At 33.9% G+C, this 20,113-nt stretch overlaps 1 protein-coding gene across 1 annotated transcript in view; it reads left to right on the top strand.

Annotated features, from left to right (window-relative positions):
• ITFG1 (integrin alpha FG-GAP repeat containing 1) overlaps positions 1-20,113 on the top strand; it is a 204,988-nt gene that overhangs the window by 69,289 nt on the left and 115,586 nt on the right. The window contains exons 7-8 of the mRNA XM_006207867.3: positions 1,248-1,309; positions 7,716-7,797. Of these exons, the coding sequence (XP_006207929.2) occupies positions 1,248-1,309; positions 7,716-7,797 (144 nt within the window). The remainder of the gene's footprint in view (positions 1-1,247; positions 1,310-7,715; positions 7,798-20,113) is intronic.

Genomic DNA, 20,113 nt, shown 5'->3' with positions numbered 1-20,113 from the left:
GTTTTTCAACCGTACTGATGGCAATGTGGGGGACACATGGGAGACGGAGAGAAAATCAGTTGTAGGTCCATCATCACACAAATCTCAGATATTTTTTGGGAGTTTTCCTAGATGAGTATGGAAGTAAACAGTTCATTGGGAGTATATATGTGACAGATTAAAGAAATTGTCTTTGTAAAAGACTACATTTCTGTATCCATAGGCAAAGCATCCTGAGTGTGGTGAAAATAAGTGCTAAGATATTTGATACATTGACATAGACAGTTGTTCCAGTTACTCAGAGTCAGGAGTTTTGAGTTCAACTAATAATAAAAGTGAGCAAATTACTTAGTTCTCAAAGGATTCTATGAAAATCTTTATTATTATAATTATTACATAAATTAGCTTCATTAAATTCATATGAAATCTTTACAGAAAGCATAATATGAATGATAGTTTTTTAAGCATACTTAATGAGAGGAAAAAAACCTTTTCTTTAAAATACTTTTGGTCTTCACACCACTTTCAATGTTTTTAAGCACAAAAGAGTACTGTCATTTTAATATTCCTATGAGTCAACTCATCATTTTTAAAACTTCTGTATTCATTAAGTAAAATTGTCATCATGCAAGTGTAATAAATACTGCTTCTAGAATAGACTTGCCGTTTACCTGGCCTTTGCACTAACAGATTGATTTAACTGTCAATGTATTGTATTTCAAAAAAATTTTATTAAAATTCTTGCATTTTCCAATAAAATAAACTTTTTTTAGTTGGAATATGTGAAGACAATTCTACTCAAAATTTGACATACAATTTATTAGTCACTTAATATGAGTGCTACTACTGATTGTGGGTCCTGTAATACTGTTATTTAAAATAATGCTGAAACCTGATATGTGTAGTGATATATAGTTAACTACTGCTTTTAGCATGAGAAAGCAAAATGTGATTATGATCAGAACATCTTAAAAATACAGTCTACCTTAGATTTAAAATGTGTAAGATAAAAAAAGTACACATAATTAGTCTTACAAGTAATGCTTTTGGAGGACTAATACCAAAGCTCCCTTTAAATACATTTTCTTTAATTATACTAATACAGGGTTATCTGCTGTCTTCTCTTTGATGAATCAAGCTAGTTAAAATATAATTTAAAATATGTTTAAGTACAACTATATTACAACAATTTCTATGTATTATATTTCTTTCTTTTTTAAATGTACACATCAGTAACAAAACTTACAATTCTATTATTTTCCTTCTAGATTTATTCCTCACGACATTGTCTGCCTCTGGTACCTTCCAGTTTGAGATATGGGAAAATCTGGTAAGAAATCATTTCTTTGACGCATTTTGAAATGATAGCTTTCAGTAAAAGCACACAATTTTAAAAAATAAAATGAAACTAATCACTTGGTCGGTTGGTTTCAACAATAAATAGAACAACTTTAAGAGCTTTTGGTTGCATTGCTGCATTCAAACTACTGAATATTGCTGAAGGAGATGATTCATTCAGCATCAATTCCTCTGCAGGTTTTTAGGCATGACTGCCAATTAAACCAATCAGTCTGCCCTAATGCGGATGTTAACAGGGCCCCTGCTAGGCTGTCAGCTGTAGAGAGAGATGCCTGTCATTTAATTTGTCAGCATGTTGGTTTATTAAAGAAAACTCCTTTTAAAAGGCTAATTTTTCCTCCTTGCCTTAAGGCTTACATAAAAAAATAAGAACAGCAGACACTAAATTTACTGCCAGGTTGACCAGGATTAAGGAGTCTTTACCAATATAGTTTTTAATAGCAAGTAGAATATTCCCAAACTGGTATCACGGTTTTGTTTTATTTTATTTTTAGCTTGATGTGAATTATATGAAAGATTAATTAATGAAGAATAGACTACTTGAAATTTTAAAGTTGAATTTCAGGTATATAATAGAGGACAAGATTTGAGGACAGGCCAAATTGGCCACCTGAGTGACATTCATCAGGTAACAGTCAAGTATGAAACCTCACTTTCCTCATATGGAAAATGGGTTTAAGAGTATCTGCTTCATAGAATGTTTGTGAAGATTAAATGAAACACTGTGTAAAGTGCCTGGCACACAGTAGACACTTAACCAAATTTTAGTTTTAGATCACTTGATTTCCCATCTCTTTATTCTTAATTGTTTTTTATTCAATCCAAATTAAACCGGTAACATTTTGTAGATTTTTGTTAAAATACTGATGAAAATTAAGCAGATCTTAAAAAGTGTGAAGCACAAGTCTGTGGAAGGAGATTGATTATCAGCCATCTCTCATAGCATGATCATGACCCAGATTTCTGCATGGAAGGAAACTAGAATGAAGAGAAGAGCTTTATTTTAAAAAGATTAGGGCTTTTAAATACTACCTACTTCCAAACTAAGCAGTTTGGTCTTTTTTTTTTTTTTTTTAATAAGGCAAGGAAAAGGAAGAAAGACATCTAAACCAGAAAGATTTATCTTTGTTTAGTGTACTACATTTTTTAAAATGTAGTTGTGATTATTTTTCTGATGATAGAAGTATGGTGGTTATATTAATGATGACTATAAATGAAATCTTCCACTAGTGGAGGATATTTATTTTTCAGGTGTCCCTGAAGACAATATTTCAAGTGAATCTTGAGGTGTTAGAAAATGAGAAAATCAGTCATTTGATTGATTAGTATCCATCTGGGGGAGAAAAGCCTTATTACAAATAAATATAATATATATATATACATATTTATATATATATAATTATGGAATACTTATAAGTATATTATGTACTCTCAGCCCAGGCTGATTTAAAGGTAATAAAGTGAAGCAACTCAATAAGAGAACCTTCTTCATGAAGAGACTAGGTCTTTTTTCCCTTTATTAGTATTTTCTTTAAAGATAATTAAAAATTGACTATTGGACAGTAGTGACTAAGGGATTTTCTTGCTGTAAAAAAGCTGTGTCAATAAGGTTCTTATGTTAACAATAAAATAGAAGTCATTAGTACAAATTAAGAATATAGACTCAAAATTAACTAGTTCAGATAAACTGCAGGTTTTGTAAAAGGATCATTTTTAATTAGCGATTAGGCAAACAGTCTGCAGTAACACACTAATTGACAAAAAAACAAAAACAACCCAAACCCTGTAAAACCATATTAGCTAATAAAAGGATATATGCTGCCAGAAATCTTTTCAGAGTGTCAGTTGTAGGCACAGCTGCATGGTAGAGGCTCTGGGAGGTCAGAAGTGAACAGAAGACCGGGAAGAAGGCTAAGATGTGAGTGTAGCAGCTATGACTGGTATGATGTGAGGTCCAAACCTCATGCTGCAGGGAGTTAGAAAGTCAAAGCAGTTGCTTCCATTTGGTTTGCCCAGGATCATCAGGGAAGGCTTCCAGAAAGATGTGGTATTTGAAATGGCTGGCAGAGATGAGCAGGATTTTAGTGGTTAGAAGTAAGAAAAAAGGAAAGGGTGAGCAAGGACATGCACAGGAAACACAGGACATATTCAGAGAATAGAAAGCGGCTGGTTTGGGCTAGAATATTTCAAGTTACTAGAAGGTAAGATTAGAAGAATTAGTTTAGACAGATCAGCAAAGGCCTTGACTCCTAAACTGAGTACTTTGATGATCTTTTAAAAATTTACTGAGAAGCTTAATTCCTGAAGATTTTAGGACTGAGAGTGAGGTAAATACAGCCTTCATGATTGCAATTAATCTGGCTACTACATATCAGATAGATTAGCATGGGAAATCTGGAGGTGGGGAGATAGGTGGAATTTACCTGAGAGTGAGGTGGTTGATTAAAGGAGTAAAATGTTGGGAATGGACAAGAAGGGATAGCTATGAGAAGACAGGGTGACCATTAATGCAAGGGTAACATGTGTTTTATGGTGGTGACCAGTAACAGAGAAGACACAAGAAGTATCTAATTTGGGGCAGGAAAAAAATTATTTTGTGTAAGAGATTTATCAAGGAAATGATTAGAACTCAGTGGAAAAAGTAGGTAAGAATCATGAAGAGAAAGAGTTAAGAGAAGAATGGCAAAGCCAGATGCTTGGACAACACCCACCACAGTTTATGTTAGAAACTTTTCAGTGTTGGCATTTATTGCCATTTTAGGCCAGATGATGCTTTATTGTGGATGTCTGTCCTGTGCGTTCTAGATTGTTTAGCAATATCCCTGGCCACTACTCACTTAGATGCTGGTAGCCACCTCCCAGTGGTAACAATCAAAAATGTCTCCAGACATTTCCCAGTGTCCTCTCAAGAGCAAAATCACCTCCAGTCGAGAACCATTGCTTTAGGTGAATAAAGAGGGAGACACTTGATAGTCATCATATGTTGCTTCCTGATCATTCTTTAACCTTATAAATATGACAATTTTAACATTAAATATTGAAATCTGCAAGCCAAAGCATAGGTAGTCATCCATGAAAAGATATTGTTAAAACATAGCACTTGTGTTAGAATTCAAGCAGAAAATGACTGATGGTCTCACCTGTCAATGACAGTGTGTTAGCTGCTTCAGTGGTGGGTAGCAAAAATAACAGTATTACTACTAGTATTCCCACTTATTAGTAGTCAGTTAACTAAGTACATATTTGTCCATATGCTGTGCTAATAAGTACATTTATGTGGATTATTTTACCAGTCCTCACAAAAACCTTGTAAAAATTCATTTTAGAGATAAGTAAATGGATGCTTACATTAGAACTAACTTATTCAGACCTCAAGGCTAGCAAACAGTGGAGCTGGAGTTGAGCTAAGAAATCTGTCTCTAAAACTTGTACCCTTAAGTCATTGCATAATCATTCCAGAAACCAAGTAGTTGAAAGAAAAGGTAAAGGACATAGCTGTAGCAGAACCCCTAGCGAGTTGGCCCAATTTGGGATTGCAGGACTGCACTGAAGGCCAGTAAGAACAACATGGTAAAGAATGGGACAGAGTGGAGTCAGTGAGTCTCAAATAGCAGCCCATGAAAAAAATACTTACAGCTCATAAGCACAGGACTGCCATTATAAAAATATCTTGTAAGTGCCCGTTAACCTTACATTTTGTAGAACACTTCCTAATCTATCATTCCATTGATCCTCTCTAGAACCCTGCAAGTAGACAGTACATTTATCCCCTCCCTAACAGGTAAAGAACTGAGACCCAGTGCAGTAAGTGGCTGTTCCAAAGTGATACGACTTATCAGTGAAAGCAGGACTGGAACCCATGCCATCTAACTGCATGTCTACTGCCGTTTCTACCAGACTACTCTGTTGTCTCAGTATAAAAGTATTGATCATGTTTGTCTTGCCTACATTAAATAGGTACATAGCAGCTGCATCTTTGAAAATAAATGTAGTCATGCATCACTGTAAAATGTGTTACCTAATAAGAGTAATAACAGTGATGAAGTTTATTGAATCATTTTTATCAAATACTAAATGTGTTCATGACACTAATCTGAATGGTAACAAAGTTATATAGGTTTGTACTGCCAAGTGGAGTAAAAGGACGAGTATTGATAATGATGGAAAGGTTAATTCAATAAAGTAATTATCTTTTCCCCCAATTATGTCACATACATAATGTATTCTGCATGCTCTCCCTGTAGCAAGAATATACGATTCTCTTTTTCTAGCTGTTAGGAGAAGGTATTGTTCTTCGTATGTTGAGGTTCATGGTGAATGTGGCATCTTTGACATGGGAGGCTGTCACCTGGGGATACTCACTGTTTCTTGAGGGAGATGCATCATGAGATTTTACAGGCATACCTTGTCTTACTGTGCATCGCTTTATTACACTTCACAGATAATGCTTTTTATTTTTTTACAAATTGAAGGTTTGTGGCAGCCCTGTGTCAAGCAAATATTATCAGCGCCATTTTTCCATTTGGTCACTTCATGTCTTCTCTGTCACATTTTGGTAATTCTCACAATATTTCAAACTTTTTTCCTTATTACTATATTTATTATGACAATCTTTGATCATTGATCTTTGATGTTACTATTAGAAAACGATTACAACTTGCTAAAGGGTTGAGATGATAGCATTTTTTTTTAGCAGTAAAATATTTTTTAATTAAAGTATGTACTTTTTTTTGCACATAATGCTATTGCACACTAGATAGACTACAGTATAGTGTAAACATAACTTTCGTATATACTGGGAAACCAGAGTATTTGACTCATTTTATTGCAATACTCACTTTATCAAGGTGATCTGGGCCCAAATCTGCAGTATCTCCAAAGTATGCCTGGATCTGGGAACATTTCTAAATACATTTTATTAAGTTTAACATAACTTCACTGGGGTAATTCATTCACCTGAGTCAGTACAATAAGTTACTGTCCAACTTTATGCTATATGAGTCTGATGTATTTTTGGAGAGATTTTTCCATTCATTTAAGAAACATTATGTCCGTTCTGTACCCAATGCTGTGATCTTTCTAAAATGAAAAGGCACTTGATACTTCAGTCAGAAATGTAGCAACTTTGATACATCTCTAGGAGGTATAATTTTAGGTCCTCAGTAAGATTCCAGTCTTAAAACACTTATTGTAAATAATTGTCTTAGATAAGACACAGAAAAATCATTCAAAAAGTGTATCAGATACATTAGTAATGGTAGGAGAAACATGTTTCTTTCTGTAGGTGGATATTGGAGTGTTAAAATGGTTGGAAAATTGCCTGTCACAAGACAGATCTTATGATCCTCAAGCATTTAGTCTTCATCCTTTCAATGTAGCAGTGCCTTTCTCTGTAAAGATTAGAAATGATTTCTTAGAAAAGTAATTTGCAGATCTGCAGTATCCCTACAGGAACAAAGAAGGAAAATGTTTTAAAATTTTAAAATATTTTAAAATATATAGGTATCTTATATAAAGTTTATAGGAATCAGGTTCAGTTTATCAAATAGTAAGTAGAGAAATCAAGATGAGAGCTCTACGTAAAACTTAGAGCTCGAAACCCAAATATAATATTTTGTTTTATCTTTCTTGGGTAGTAATCTAAAATTATAGAAAGGAAAGGCAGTAATTTAAAGAAATGCATATTGTTTTTGTAAGTCAGACAGATGCTCCGTTCTGGAAAGAGTAACTACAGCAAAGGGTCTCTAGTGGGTTCTCTTTTTTTGTTTAGCTTAGCTGCCTCTAGTTAGTACATGGCAGCTATTGTACTTTTTTGCTCCCTTTCTGATACATAAACCTAGGTTGATGATGAATGGGCCATTTAAGGATGGATGTCATTCTCATCTCATTTGAATATCTTTTCTTAATTGTACCCCAGCAGAATCTTCTTCCCTTGAAATCTGTAAAACATAGCATCTTTCCTACTTACTTGTACCACTTGTATGTTAACTTCAGAAACTCTATTTTCCTGACTTATCTTCCAGCTGGCCTGTAAGTTCTTTGAAGGGTAGGAACTATTTTTTTATACTTCTTTATATTCCCAAAACCTTCCACGGTACTTGGAAGTAGAAGACACTCATTCTGTCTGAAATCATGGTCATGATTTAGCAAAGGATATCATAACCTGAATTGACAGCAAAGAAAGCACTCCCGCTGCACATCTTCATCAACACATAACAGTTTCTTTTGTTTTATGTTAAAAGTGGAACTGAAAACAATATTTTTGTAGTACAACAGAAGCCTTACATTATTTATTCCCCTGCTTTAATTAAAAAGTTTCACACTTGACAAATGAATGGATTATGGTGATCTAATCCAAAATTTTCTGCCTTTAACAGGATGGAAATTTCTCTCTCAGTACCATATTTGAAAAACCTCGAAATATGGTGGTGGTTGGACAGTCAGCATTTGCAGACTTTGGTAAGATTATTTTTGTCTTTGAAAGTCTCCCTGTGTCTCTGACCTAGTCATATTAACTTCCTCTATCTGAAAATAACTTGAGTGTCTTCAGAACTATTACAGATTTAAGAGATGCCTATTCTAGTATTGCACTAGCTTCTTTATTTCTTACAGGATTGTTTACGCCTGGTTAACAATTTCCAGGCTTCACCTACACCCCTGTATTTCTCCTTTACTTGAAGAATAAAGTGTGATCTCTTTAGGATGATCTGATACGTAAGAGTTAGCATCAGATTTGGATATATAAATTTATGTGTTATGAATTTTTAAAATATGATTCAGTCTATAGAAAATGCTGACATTCTGTTAAGGTTTCTGTTTTCCCTTGAGTTTTACAGCTTTCTATTGATGTTCAGTCGGCTACATCTGGCATTGCACACAAATTAATGTTTTCTCTAAGTCTGATTGTATGTATTTTTTGATAGAAGAAATATATCTATATTTTTCTTATCTTTTTTGACTTTTCTCCTGTAAAGAAATACTACTTTATTTATAGCAATTCTATACCTTGATAGTCTGAGCCTACCTAGAAAAAGATTCAGCTCTAAACATACAGTTTAAAAGGGTAATACAGTAGGGTAAGACACAAAACACATTTTCTAGAGGATGACTGCTTAACTGTTAAAGGCATTTATGAGTTGCAGATCTCCCAAACACGAGGCCAGGGCCCAGCTAATAACCAGCAGCAGCCACTATGCGGTAGCTAATTTCTATGGCTCAGGAACTGCTACAGAGCTCTGTAAATGATACCTTTTGGGCTACCAGTGCCCTGCTAACCTGTAAATCCAAAGGTCTTTTCTTGGTTATCCTCTTGTATCACATTTTAATATTGTCAACAGTCTCTGACCCCCTTTTAGTGCTCCTTTTTCTCCTTCCTTATCAACCTCTGTCAAACACCCTTTGCACTCTCTTCCTTAGAGGGCTCATGCAGATCTTAACCTCTTAGCTCTTGGAGGACTTTCAAACTTGCTTTGGTTTTATTCCTAAACTTACATTTCATAAATATTCCAGCTTTATTGTCTTACTAACATTATTAATATAATGACTCTAAAGGATCTTAATATTCAAACCAGCTTTCTCTCCTGATTACCTATCCTTATGAAGAATAGTAGAGAAAAGAGTAATTTTTTTAGTCATTCTGGGGTTTTTTTTTTTTTTAACTCTGTTCTAGAGTCAAACCAATCACCACACTTACTGATTCTTTCTTTGCAGAGTTTTTCACATCTGCCCCTCTAATTATTGATGTAGTTCAGCTCACACTCTTGTCTCCTGCCTGGTTTCCATCCTTAGAAAATCCAGCATTTCAGAACTGTTTAAATCTGCCTTTCTTTTGATATAAAAATCTCAGGCATCTCAGAAATTCTAATACTCCTCCTCTGAATTCCTATTCCATGTCCAAGAAGCATTACCTTCTGCATATCCCATCAGACCAGGAGATTTTGTTTAACTTTACTTTTTTATTTAATTTTTTTATATAGTAGGACCTTGTGGTTTATTTCATATATAGTAGTTTGTATCTGCTAACCCCAAACTTTTTTTTTCTCCTTTTTCAGTTTTATTAGGTAGAATTATTGCAGTTCAACTGCACATACAGATTATATTGCATGTAAATACATATATACAGTATACTGCACATTTCTTTAGTTTACATATATGTACTAATGATTGTTTCTAAGAACAGATTAGATCTTTAGCTTTTTAAACTTACATAGTTATCAAAGGAATAAAGCCAATACAAAATAAGAATCAACAGAATGTAGTAATCCAATCATAAAGGACAGTCAAATGTGCCAGTTTGTTCTGACACGAGCAAAGTAAAAGCAACCAATTTAAACAGTTCTCTCTCTAACCTGCTGCTGGACTTTTGTCACACTCAGCCTACCTGCCCTGTCCCACCAAAGAAAGACAATACTATTATAAATTCTTGGTAATACTGAAATATTTTATATGCATACATTGCCGTAAGGCATGTTAAGTGAACAGACATTCTTAGACTATTCTCCTAACACAAGTCCATTTCGTTAGTGTTTCCTTTCCATTCCGTATCACTGGCGACTGCACTGCAATGGTTGCCATAGTGAAAGTGATGACTCCCGGAGTTTTTACTCCTAGCAAAGACTGTGAAACATCTATCTTGGTGAGTCACGGATGCCAGATGTGATTTTGAAAAATATTTTGAATGCTTTTTGATTGGAAGTGGTAATTTATATACAAGTTATAAAATTGCTACTTCAGAGTCTTGATTTTATACATACTCAGCATTTAAAGCAGACCGGGCCGTATTGCTTTCTTTTAAGATTACAAGCGTGAGTCAAAACTAGGACCCTACATCCATGAAGTTTTTACATACAAGTTTGTATATGATAGACTCTTGCCTTTCTAGCTAAGAGGGTTTTTTAAGTAAAGCTATCTCTCTGACATATTATATGCTCAAAGCTACATTGTTGTTTTAGTTTTTTGATGGTGCATGGTATTATGATTGCATAATCATTTCTTTGAATATTAAATTTAAAGTATTTTAAAATTCTATAGGATAATATATTTTACATTATTACATTGCTATTTTGTCATTTGACAGATGATATTTTTAATACTTTATCTAATATAACCTGCAACTTAATTGGGACACTCATCTATCTAAGCCTGCCCTAATGGAATAGATCTGTGATAACCGGAGCAGCCCATATGTCTGCCCCATGAACTTCACCATGCATTTATCTCTTTGTTGGTTGATTGCCACAGTACTAGGAAAATGATCATTGCAGATTTTGCCTATTCTTAGACCTTCCAGTTACATACAGTCTGGGTAAGACTGAAAAGATGGTGAAATTTATTTCTCCCTGGTACATTACACCAGAGAGGAATACCCTACTGTCAGTCAGAGCAGTGTAGAGAATGCAGTCTCAGAGTATGAGAATGAATTACGGAGATCCCTTTTCTAAATGTCCTGCTCCATTTTTAAATCACTCAGGCTTCCTTTTCAACCCTATTTTCTTTGCAACTCTGCATTTTCATTCTGTGCAAATGCCCCATTCATTGCTAAGCAAAAGCAGAGATGTGCTTCTAGGATGTAAGTAGGTATACAGCTCCCTCTGCTTAACCTTTACCTGCTAAAGAGTTGAGTGATGGGTCTCAGGGATAGGTAGATGATGGACAGATGGTGAATGGGTAGATGAAAGTGCCCTTTGCTACTTATTTCTTGTCCAGAGCAATCCATTTCCTTAGCTGCTCTCACAAAGCAAGTCCATTTTCCTGTTCTGTTCCACAGTAGCAGGTCAGTACCCTTTTATTCTCTGTTACACATAAAGACAAATGGATAGTTTCTGTACCTAACCTGCCCTTGCCTGTCATTATACCCCACATGACTAATGTTTTCTTAATTTCATCAGTAGGAAAGTCGCAAGTTTTTGTTAATCAGTGACAGTAAGGATTTAGGAGTTCAGTATTTTTCAAAGATTTGTTTACTTTTTTTTCATAGTACTTAACAGTACTTATTATTTAGCAGGAATTCTTTTACAGGAAGTGTTTTACATTTATCTTGGTTAATCCTACCAAACCTCTCTGAGGGGAGCAGTATTATTTATCCTCATTATACAGATTTGGTGACAGGGGTTCAGATGTTAAGATACTTGCCCAAGGGCATAAAACTAAGAAGCAGCCCAGCTAGCACGTGATCCTTGGCTCTGTCTCGGAAGCTGTGAGACATCCCTTTCTTTTGCATTAGATCTTAAAATGCGTGAGTATCCTTGTTGATGGTCTTCAGTGGTCACCTCCTGGTAAGCATTGTTTCAGTTTCTTTAAACCAGATAATATGCTGATGGTGAATTTTTTCCTTCTGCTCCCTACATTTTCTGTTGGCATTTTCCTTTATTATTTTTAGAATTTTTATACTATCTGACCATTCTCCCAAGTCATTATTCATCTTGAAATTTTGATTATATATATATCAGTAATTCTAGAATATATAATGCTTTTGGATTTCAGGGAAAAAATCAAAACCAAGCACTGGTGACTTTGATACAAAATTCACTATACAGTAGTATCTCTTGAATTCAGACAGCTTTTCAGAATATCTATCAAGTATAATAAATTTATAGTTTTTTATTAGTATGAAGTCATTCTACAGTTAACTTTCTGAGTATGTGTAGAAGGCCATTTTCTAGAAATAAGCTCTTTGAATTATCTTTGATTTTGACTTTTCCCCCTACTTTAGATGTTTACAGTTTTGCAGCCATATATCTGTAATTTTCAGTTTTCACAACTCTGACTCACTTCTAAATTGTGACTCATTATTTGAGACCAGGATCTCTCTAAATTTATGTAAACACACTCTTTCTTAAACATTCACTAATAACTGTATAAAAATTCTTTATGTCCTCTCCTGGTTCATATTTGTTAAATCAACAATTTTTCCTTCATATTATACAAATGATTTCTTTTTCTATCCTCCTTTGAAATAGTAGTCTTCATTTGAAAGATCTGCTTATATCTGATCTCCTACTTCTCGTATTTCCTACAATCTTTTTAACATAAGTTACCAGTTTTAAAACATTTTATGATAAAAAATGGAGAAAGCAGAGACCGTAAATTTAATAGAAGGTACAAAGACACTTTTTGAAATCAGTCATCAACCTAGTAAAAGTGGTTGAGGGCTTAGAGAGTAAGTATAATATATTTTTTATTTTCAATCTATTAGAAATCACCTATAGCAGTTAGTACTCTTTTGCTATTAAATATTTGTCATAGGCTTTAGAATCACATAGATTTAGATTCAAATTTCAGTTCCAGGTAAGTTACTCAAACTCTTTTACTATTTCCTCATGTATAATATGAGATCATAGCTAGGTTGTGGTAAACATAAAATAAAATGGTATTGCAGGTTCTTTAGTGCCTTGCACACAGTACATGCTGAATAAACATGAGGTGCAATAATAATAATATTTTAGACCATCTATTCATAGTTTAATGTCCTCTTTATTCGGCATATTCTTTAAAGATACAAGAGAGAGAAGGAGTTCCAAATCCTTCTCTAGAGCTTTTTTCCCTCTGCTGCTCCCAGAACATCTACCTACAATTCCTCTTCCTGTTCACTTCTCCCTGTGCTTCTCAAACCACCAAACCCCATGGGGTCTTATCTCCTTCATACCTCTTAAAACTGTCCTTTCCTATGGTTACGTCTTTAACTCGTCTCTCTCCTAACTTACTGAAAGATTACAGATGTTCCAATTTGTACCTCTCCAAATCATTCTGCACTCTGGAGTGCTACTTCTGCACAAAATGAATCTGAAATCTTAAAATCCTTTAGTAGCTCCCTGTGCCCTTAGGGTAAGGTCCAATCTTTGTTGTGTACACCAGGTCCTTTTAGATCCAGCTTCTGTTTACTTATCTATAACGAGACTTCGCAGACATGCTGGTCTATGTACAGTTATCTAAATATATCATACTCCTTTTTCTATTTCACTTCCAGGCCTTAGTATGTGGGATTCCCTTTGCCTAGAATCTCCTTCCACCTCTTTTCACCCACCTAATTCCTAATCATCTTTCAGGGTTTAAGTAATAGTTATTTTTAAGAACATTATCCACAGTACCTGGCAAATTGCTGGATGGATAAACTGCTTACTTGATTGATTAGATGATTATGTCAGAGTTTCAAGTTAGAGTGGCTTATAATTCCTTCTTCTTCCTGCTGTTCCTGTTTTATTTTAGCGCTTACCATACTCTGTTGTAATGAATTTTTTTTTAACTTCTGTTTCCCTCACTTACCTAGGAGTTCCTCAGAGAGAGAGAGAGCATGACTTTTCACATTTATATTTCAATGTCTAGAGTAGTGGCTGGCACATAGTAAATGCTTAGTAAACGTTTAATAAATAATTCCTTTGAAAGGAGTCTGCTTTTAAATTTTTAATTTTATTGAGGTATAATTTGCATAACACAGAATGCTCCCATTTTAAGTGTAGAATTCATATTGTAAGTGTAGAGTTCAGCAAGCTTTAATAGACTGTGGGAAACTTGTGTAACCATGACCACAATCCCAATTTTGGAGTACTTCCATTAACCCAAAAAGTTCCCTCATGCCCATATGTGTACTCCTAGACAACCCAGCCCCAAACAACCACTAATACACTTTTTTTCCAGTTGTGTTTAAAATACATACAAGGTACAATTTGACACTTTAACAATTTTTTTAATTATTACTTTTTATTGAGGTGTAGTCGATTTACAGTGTTAGTTTCAGGTGTACAGCAAAGCGATTCAGTTATACACATACATACATATATTTTTTTTCAGATTCTTTTACGTTACAGCTCATTATAAGAATTATATAGTTCCTTGTGCTATACAGTAGGTCCTTCTTGTTTATCTGTTTTACATATAATAATGTGTATCTGTTAATCTCAAACTCCTAATCTAGCCAGTGTACAGTTTAGCGGCATAAATTACCTTCACTCTGTTATGCAACCATCTCCGCTACCTATTTGCAAAACTTTTCATCAACCCACGCAGAAACTACATAATTATTTAAGCCATTATTCCTCGTTCCTCCTCTTTCCCAGGCCTTAATAAGCTCTTATCTACTTTCCATCTCAATGAATTTGCCTATTCTAGATACTTCATGTAAGTGGAATCATATAGTATTTGTCCTTTGGTATCTGGTTTATTGGCATAATGTTTTTAAGGTTCATCCAGATTCTAGCAAGTATCAAAATAAATTTATCTCTTTTGATTATCCATTCATCTGTTGATATACTCAAGTTGTTTTCACCTTTTAGCTGTCAGGAATAATTCCAAAATGAAGACTGGCATACAAACATCTGTTTGAGGCCCTGCTTTCAGTTCTTTTAAGTGGATACCTAGAAGTGGAACTGATGGGTCAGCTTTTTGAGGAACCAAAAACTTTTCCATATCATTTTACATTCCTATCAGTAGTGCCCAAATGTTCCAGTTTCTCAGCATCATTGCCAGCACTTTTGTTATTTTCCATTATTATTATTATTATTACTATTCCTTTCCTAGGAGATATGAAGTAGTATGTCATTGTGGTTTTCATTTGCATTTCTCTAGTGACTAATGATGTTGAGCAACTTTTCATGTGCTTCTAGGCCATTTGTAACCTTCTTTGAGAAATGTCAATTTGAGTCCTATTTTTCTCATTGGGTTGTCTCTTTATTCTTGAATTGTTGAATTGTTGAAGTTCATTATATATTCTTTATGTTAAACCCTTTATATGAATATTTAAATGTGTATTTAAATATATATGACTTGCAGATATTTTCTCCCATTCCGTCTGTTACATTTTCACTTGATGATGTCCTTTGATGCAAAACAGACTTGTGATTTGATTTGTATTTTTTTAATTTTATTTTTGTTGACGTATACTTGATTTACAATATGTTAGTTTCAGTTGTACAACAGGTTAATTCAGGTACACATATACATACATATTCTTCTTCAGATTCTTTCCTGTTGTAGGTTATAACGATATATTGAGTATAGTTCCCTGTTCTATACAGTAGGTCCTTGTTGTTTATCTACTTTATATATAGTAGTTTGTATCTGTTAATACAGAGGTGCTCCTATGTTGGGTACATATATATTTACAATTGTTGTATCATCTTCTTGGATTCCTTGATGTTGTTGATCCCTTGATCATTATGTAATGTTCTTTGTCTCTTGTAACAGTCTTTATTTTAAAGCCTGTTTTGTCTAACATAAGTATTGCTACTCCAGCTTTCTTTTGACTTCCATTTGCATGGAATACCTTTATCCATCCCCTCACTTTCAGTCTGTATGTGTCTCCAGATATGAAGTGAGTCTCTTGTAGGCAGCAAGTATGAGTCTTGATTTTGTATCCATTCAGCCAGTCTGTATTTTTTATTTGGAGCATTTAGTCTGTTTACATTTAAGGTAATTATTAATATGTATATTATGTTCTTTTCTTTCTTTATTTTGTTTTTTAGTAATCCCACCTAATTTTTTGTTAATTGAAGTACCATCAGTTACAGTGCATCAGTTTCTGGTGTACAGCACAGTGTCTCGGTCATGCATATACATACATACATTCATTTTCATATTCTTTTTCATTGAAAGTTATTACAAGATACTGAACATAGTTTCCTGTGCTATAGAGCATAAACTTTTTTTAACCTATTTTTATATATAGTAGTTAACATTTGTAAATCTCAAACTCCCAAATTTATCCCTTCCCACCCTCTTTCCCCGATAACCATAAGATTGTGTACTATGTCTGTGAGTCTGTTTGTTTTGTGGATGAGTTCATAGTGTCTTTTTTTTTTCTATTTTTTTAGATTCCACATATGAGTGATATCATATGGTATTTTCCTTTCACTTTCTGACTTCACTTAGAATGACAGTATCTAGATCCATCCATGTTGCTGCAAATGGCATTATTGTATGTTCTTATTTGTATTTTGTTAATTGTTTTGGATTTGTTTTTGCAGGCCTTTTTTTTCCTTTTCTACTTTTATTTTCTTCTCATGATTTGGTGACTATTTTTAGTGTTATGTTTGTGCTTTTTATTTTTTGTGTGTATATCTGTTATAGATTTTTGGTTTGCTGTTACTATGAGGTTTTAGCATAACAGTCTATATATGTGTGTGTGTATTTGCATTATGTTGCTGATCTCTTGATATCAAATGTATTTTAAGTGCCCTGCATTTGTACTCTCCTCCCTTCACGATTACTGTTTTTGATAATGTGTCTTACATTTAATTATTTTGTGTACCCCTTAGCTGTTTATTGTGGATACAGATGACCTTACTACTTTTGTCTTTTAACCTTCCTCCTAGTTTGTGTGTGGATACTTTCCTACCTTTACTGTACATTTGCCTTTACCAGTAAGCTTTTTCATTTTGTAGTTTTCTTATTTCTAGTTGTGGCCTTCTCTTTTCTACCTAGAGAAGTTCCTTTAGTATTTATTGTAAAGCTATTTTGGAGGCGCTGAGTATCTTTTAGCTTTTACTTGTCTGTAAACCTTTTGATTTCTCCATCAAATTAGATTGAGAGCCTTCCTGGGCAGAGTACTCTTTTTTGTACATTCTTCCCTTTCATCGCTTTAAATATACCGATAGTCTTATGGGAGTGCCCTTATATGTTATTTGTTGCTTTTCCCTTATAGCTTTTAATATTCTCTCTTTACCTTTAACTTTTGTCATTTTAATTATACTCTATCTAGGTGCATTCCTCTTCTATCTGGGACTCTCTGCACTTCCTGGACTTGGGTGACTATTTCCCAAGTTAGAGTTTTCAGCTATTGTTTCTTCATATATTTTCTCAGGCCGTTTCTCTCTCTCTCTTCCTTCTGGGTAAAAGATTTTAATTTTAGTAAAGTCCAATTTATATTTTTTTCTTCCTTCTATTTTTATTGTCAATTATAAAAACCTATTACCAAATCCAAGGTCATGACTGTTTTCCCTTATGTTTTCTACTAAGAGTTTTGTAGTTTTAGCTCTTATATTTCGGTTAATTCAGTTGTAGTTAATTTTTGTACATGGTGTGAGTTAGGGATCCACTTGATTTTTTTGCATATGGAAATCCAGTTGCCCCAGCACTGTCTATTGAAGAGACTATTATTTCCTCATCAAATGAACTTGGCATCCTTGTCAGTTGTCCATAGATGTATTTGTTTATTTCTGTACTCTCAATTCTATTCCATTGGTCTGTGTGTCTATCCTTATGGCAGTACTGTATTGTGGAAGTTTTTTTTGTTTTAATTGAGATATAATTGATATATAACATTGTATCAGTTTGGGGTGATATATGTATCTATTGTGAAATGGTTACAGCAATAACTTTAGTTAACATTTATCACCACACATAATTACAGTTTTCTCCTGTGATAAGAACTTGTACAATCTACTCTGTAAACAACTTTCAAATATACTATACAGTATCATTAACTATAGTTATCATTGATGTACATTACATCCCCAAGACTTATTTATAACTAGAAGTTTATACCCTTTGACCACCTTCACCCATTCCACCCATTCCCCACCTCTTGGAACCAGCAGTCTATTCTCTTTCTTTTAAATTCCACATATAAGTGAGATCATACGGTATTTGTTTTTCTGTGACTTATTTCACTTAGCATAATGCCTTCCAGGTCCAACTATGTTGTCAACAATGGGAGAAATTCCTTCTTTTTCATAGCTGAATAACATTTTATTGTATGTATATATGTATACACACCCACACATACACACCACATTTTCTTTTTTCAGTCATATATCAGTGAACACTTAGGTTGTTTTTGTGTCTTGACTATTGTAAATAATGCTTAAATGAACATAGGATTGCAGATACCTTTTTGAGATAATGAGTTCGTTTTCTCTGGATAAATACCCAGAAATAGAATTGCTGGATCCCATGGTAGTTTTCTATTTTATTTTTTGAAGAATCTCTGTACTGTTTTTCTATAGTGGCTGCACTATTTTACATTCCCACCAAGAATGCAAAAGGGTTCCCTTTTCTCCATATCCTTGCCAACACCTGTTATTTCTTTTCCTTTTGATAATAGCCATTCTGACAGGTATAAAGTGATATCTTACTGTGATTTTGATTCCCATTTGCCTGATTATTAGTGCTCTTGAGCGCCTTTTCATGTACCCATTGGCCATTTGTATATCACTGTGGAAAAATGTCTTTATGCTCCTCTTCCCATTTTTTAACAGATTGCTTATGGTTTTTTTTTTTCCTATTGAGTTGTAGGAGTTCTATAGATATTTTGGATATTAATCCTGTATCAGATGTATGATTTGCAGATATTTTCTTCCATTCCTTAGTTGCATTTTCATTTTGTTGATGATTTCCTTTGCTGTACAGAAGCTACTTAATTTTATGTGATCCCACTTGCCTATTTTTGTTCCCTGTTGCATTTGCTTTTGTTGTCAGGTCTGAAAAAGTCATTATTACCATAAATTATTCCTTGTATTTATATAAAAACACAACTGGTTTTTCTGTGTTCATCTTGTACTCCACAAATTTACTCTATTTGTTACATCTCATAGCTTTCTTGTGAATTCTTTGGTGTTTTCTCTGTATAAGAGCATGTCTTCTGCAAATAAAAGTAGCTTTATTTTTTCATTTGTAATTTGAATGCCACTAATTTCTTTTTTCGTCTAATTTCTCTGCCTAAAACTTCCAGTACAACATTGAATAGCAGTGGTGAAAGTTAGCATCCTTGTCTTGTTCCTGAGCTTAGGGGGAAAGTTTTCAGTCTTCCATTACTGAGTATGATGTTAGCTGTGGATTTTTCTTAAATACTCTTTATAATGTTGAGAAAGTTCTCTTCTGTTCCAAGTTTTGTGGGAGATTTTATGAAGAAAATGTGTTGAGTTTTGTCAGATGCCTTTCCTTTGTCCTGTGAGATGATCATTTGGGTCTTTATCCTTCCTTCTGTCACTGTGATGCATTACCCTGATCTATTTTCTTATGCTTGAGTCATCTTTGTATTCCTTGGGTTAACCCCACTCAGTCATAGAGTATAATTTTAATATGTTGTTGAATTTGGTTTAACACTATTTAGTTGAGGAATTTTATGTCAGTTATTATAAGGAGTATTGGTCTGTGATTTTCCCTTGATGTTTTCGTCTGACTTTGGTATCACGGTAATGCTGGGCTCATAGAATAAATTAGGAAGTTTCCCCTCTTCTTCTGTCTTTTTTTCAGAAGAGTTTGAGAATTTGGTGCTAATTCTTCTTTAAATATTAGTCGAATTCACCAGAGAAGTCATCTCCTTAAATTTCTTAGTTGGGAAGTTTTTGATTAATCCTTTTACTTGTTATAGGTCTGTTGAGATTTTCTGTTTCTTCTTGAGGCAGTTAGGTAATTTGTGTTTTTCTAGGAATTTGTCCATTTCATCTAGGTTATCTGATTTGTTGGCATACGATTGTTCAAACTATTTTCTTATATTGCTTTTAATTTCTCTAAAGGCAGTAGTAATTACCCACTTTCGTTCCTGATCTTAGTGATTTTCATCTTCTTGCTTTCTTTTGTCAGTCTAGCTACAAGTTTGTCAATTCTTTTGCTGTTTTCAAAAAAGCAACTTTTAGTTTCATTGATTCTCTTTTGTATTTTCTATATCTGCACTATAGTCATTACTGGCATCTTCCGTTTTCTTACTTTGGGTTTAGTTCACTCTTTTCTAATTTCTCAAGGTATATACTTAAGTTATTGATTTGAGATCTGTCTTCTTTTATAATGTAGGCATTAAATTTACAGCTATACCTCTGAGCATGGCCTTCACTGCACCCCTTAA

The sequence above is a fragment of the Vicugna pacos genome, chromosome 9, assembly GCF_048564905.1.
Source record: "Vicugna pacos chromosome 9, VicPac4, whole genome shotgun sequence".
Classification (NCBI taxonomy): Eukaryota; Metazoa; Chordata; class Mammalia; order Artiodactyla; family Camelidae; genus Vicugna; species Vicugna pacos.
The sequence above is the reverse complement of the archived record's forward strand: the minus strand, read 5'-3'. Positions and strand labels throughout refer to the sequence as shown.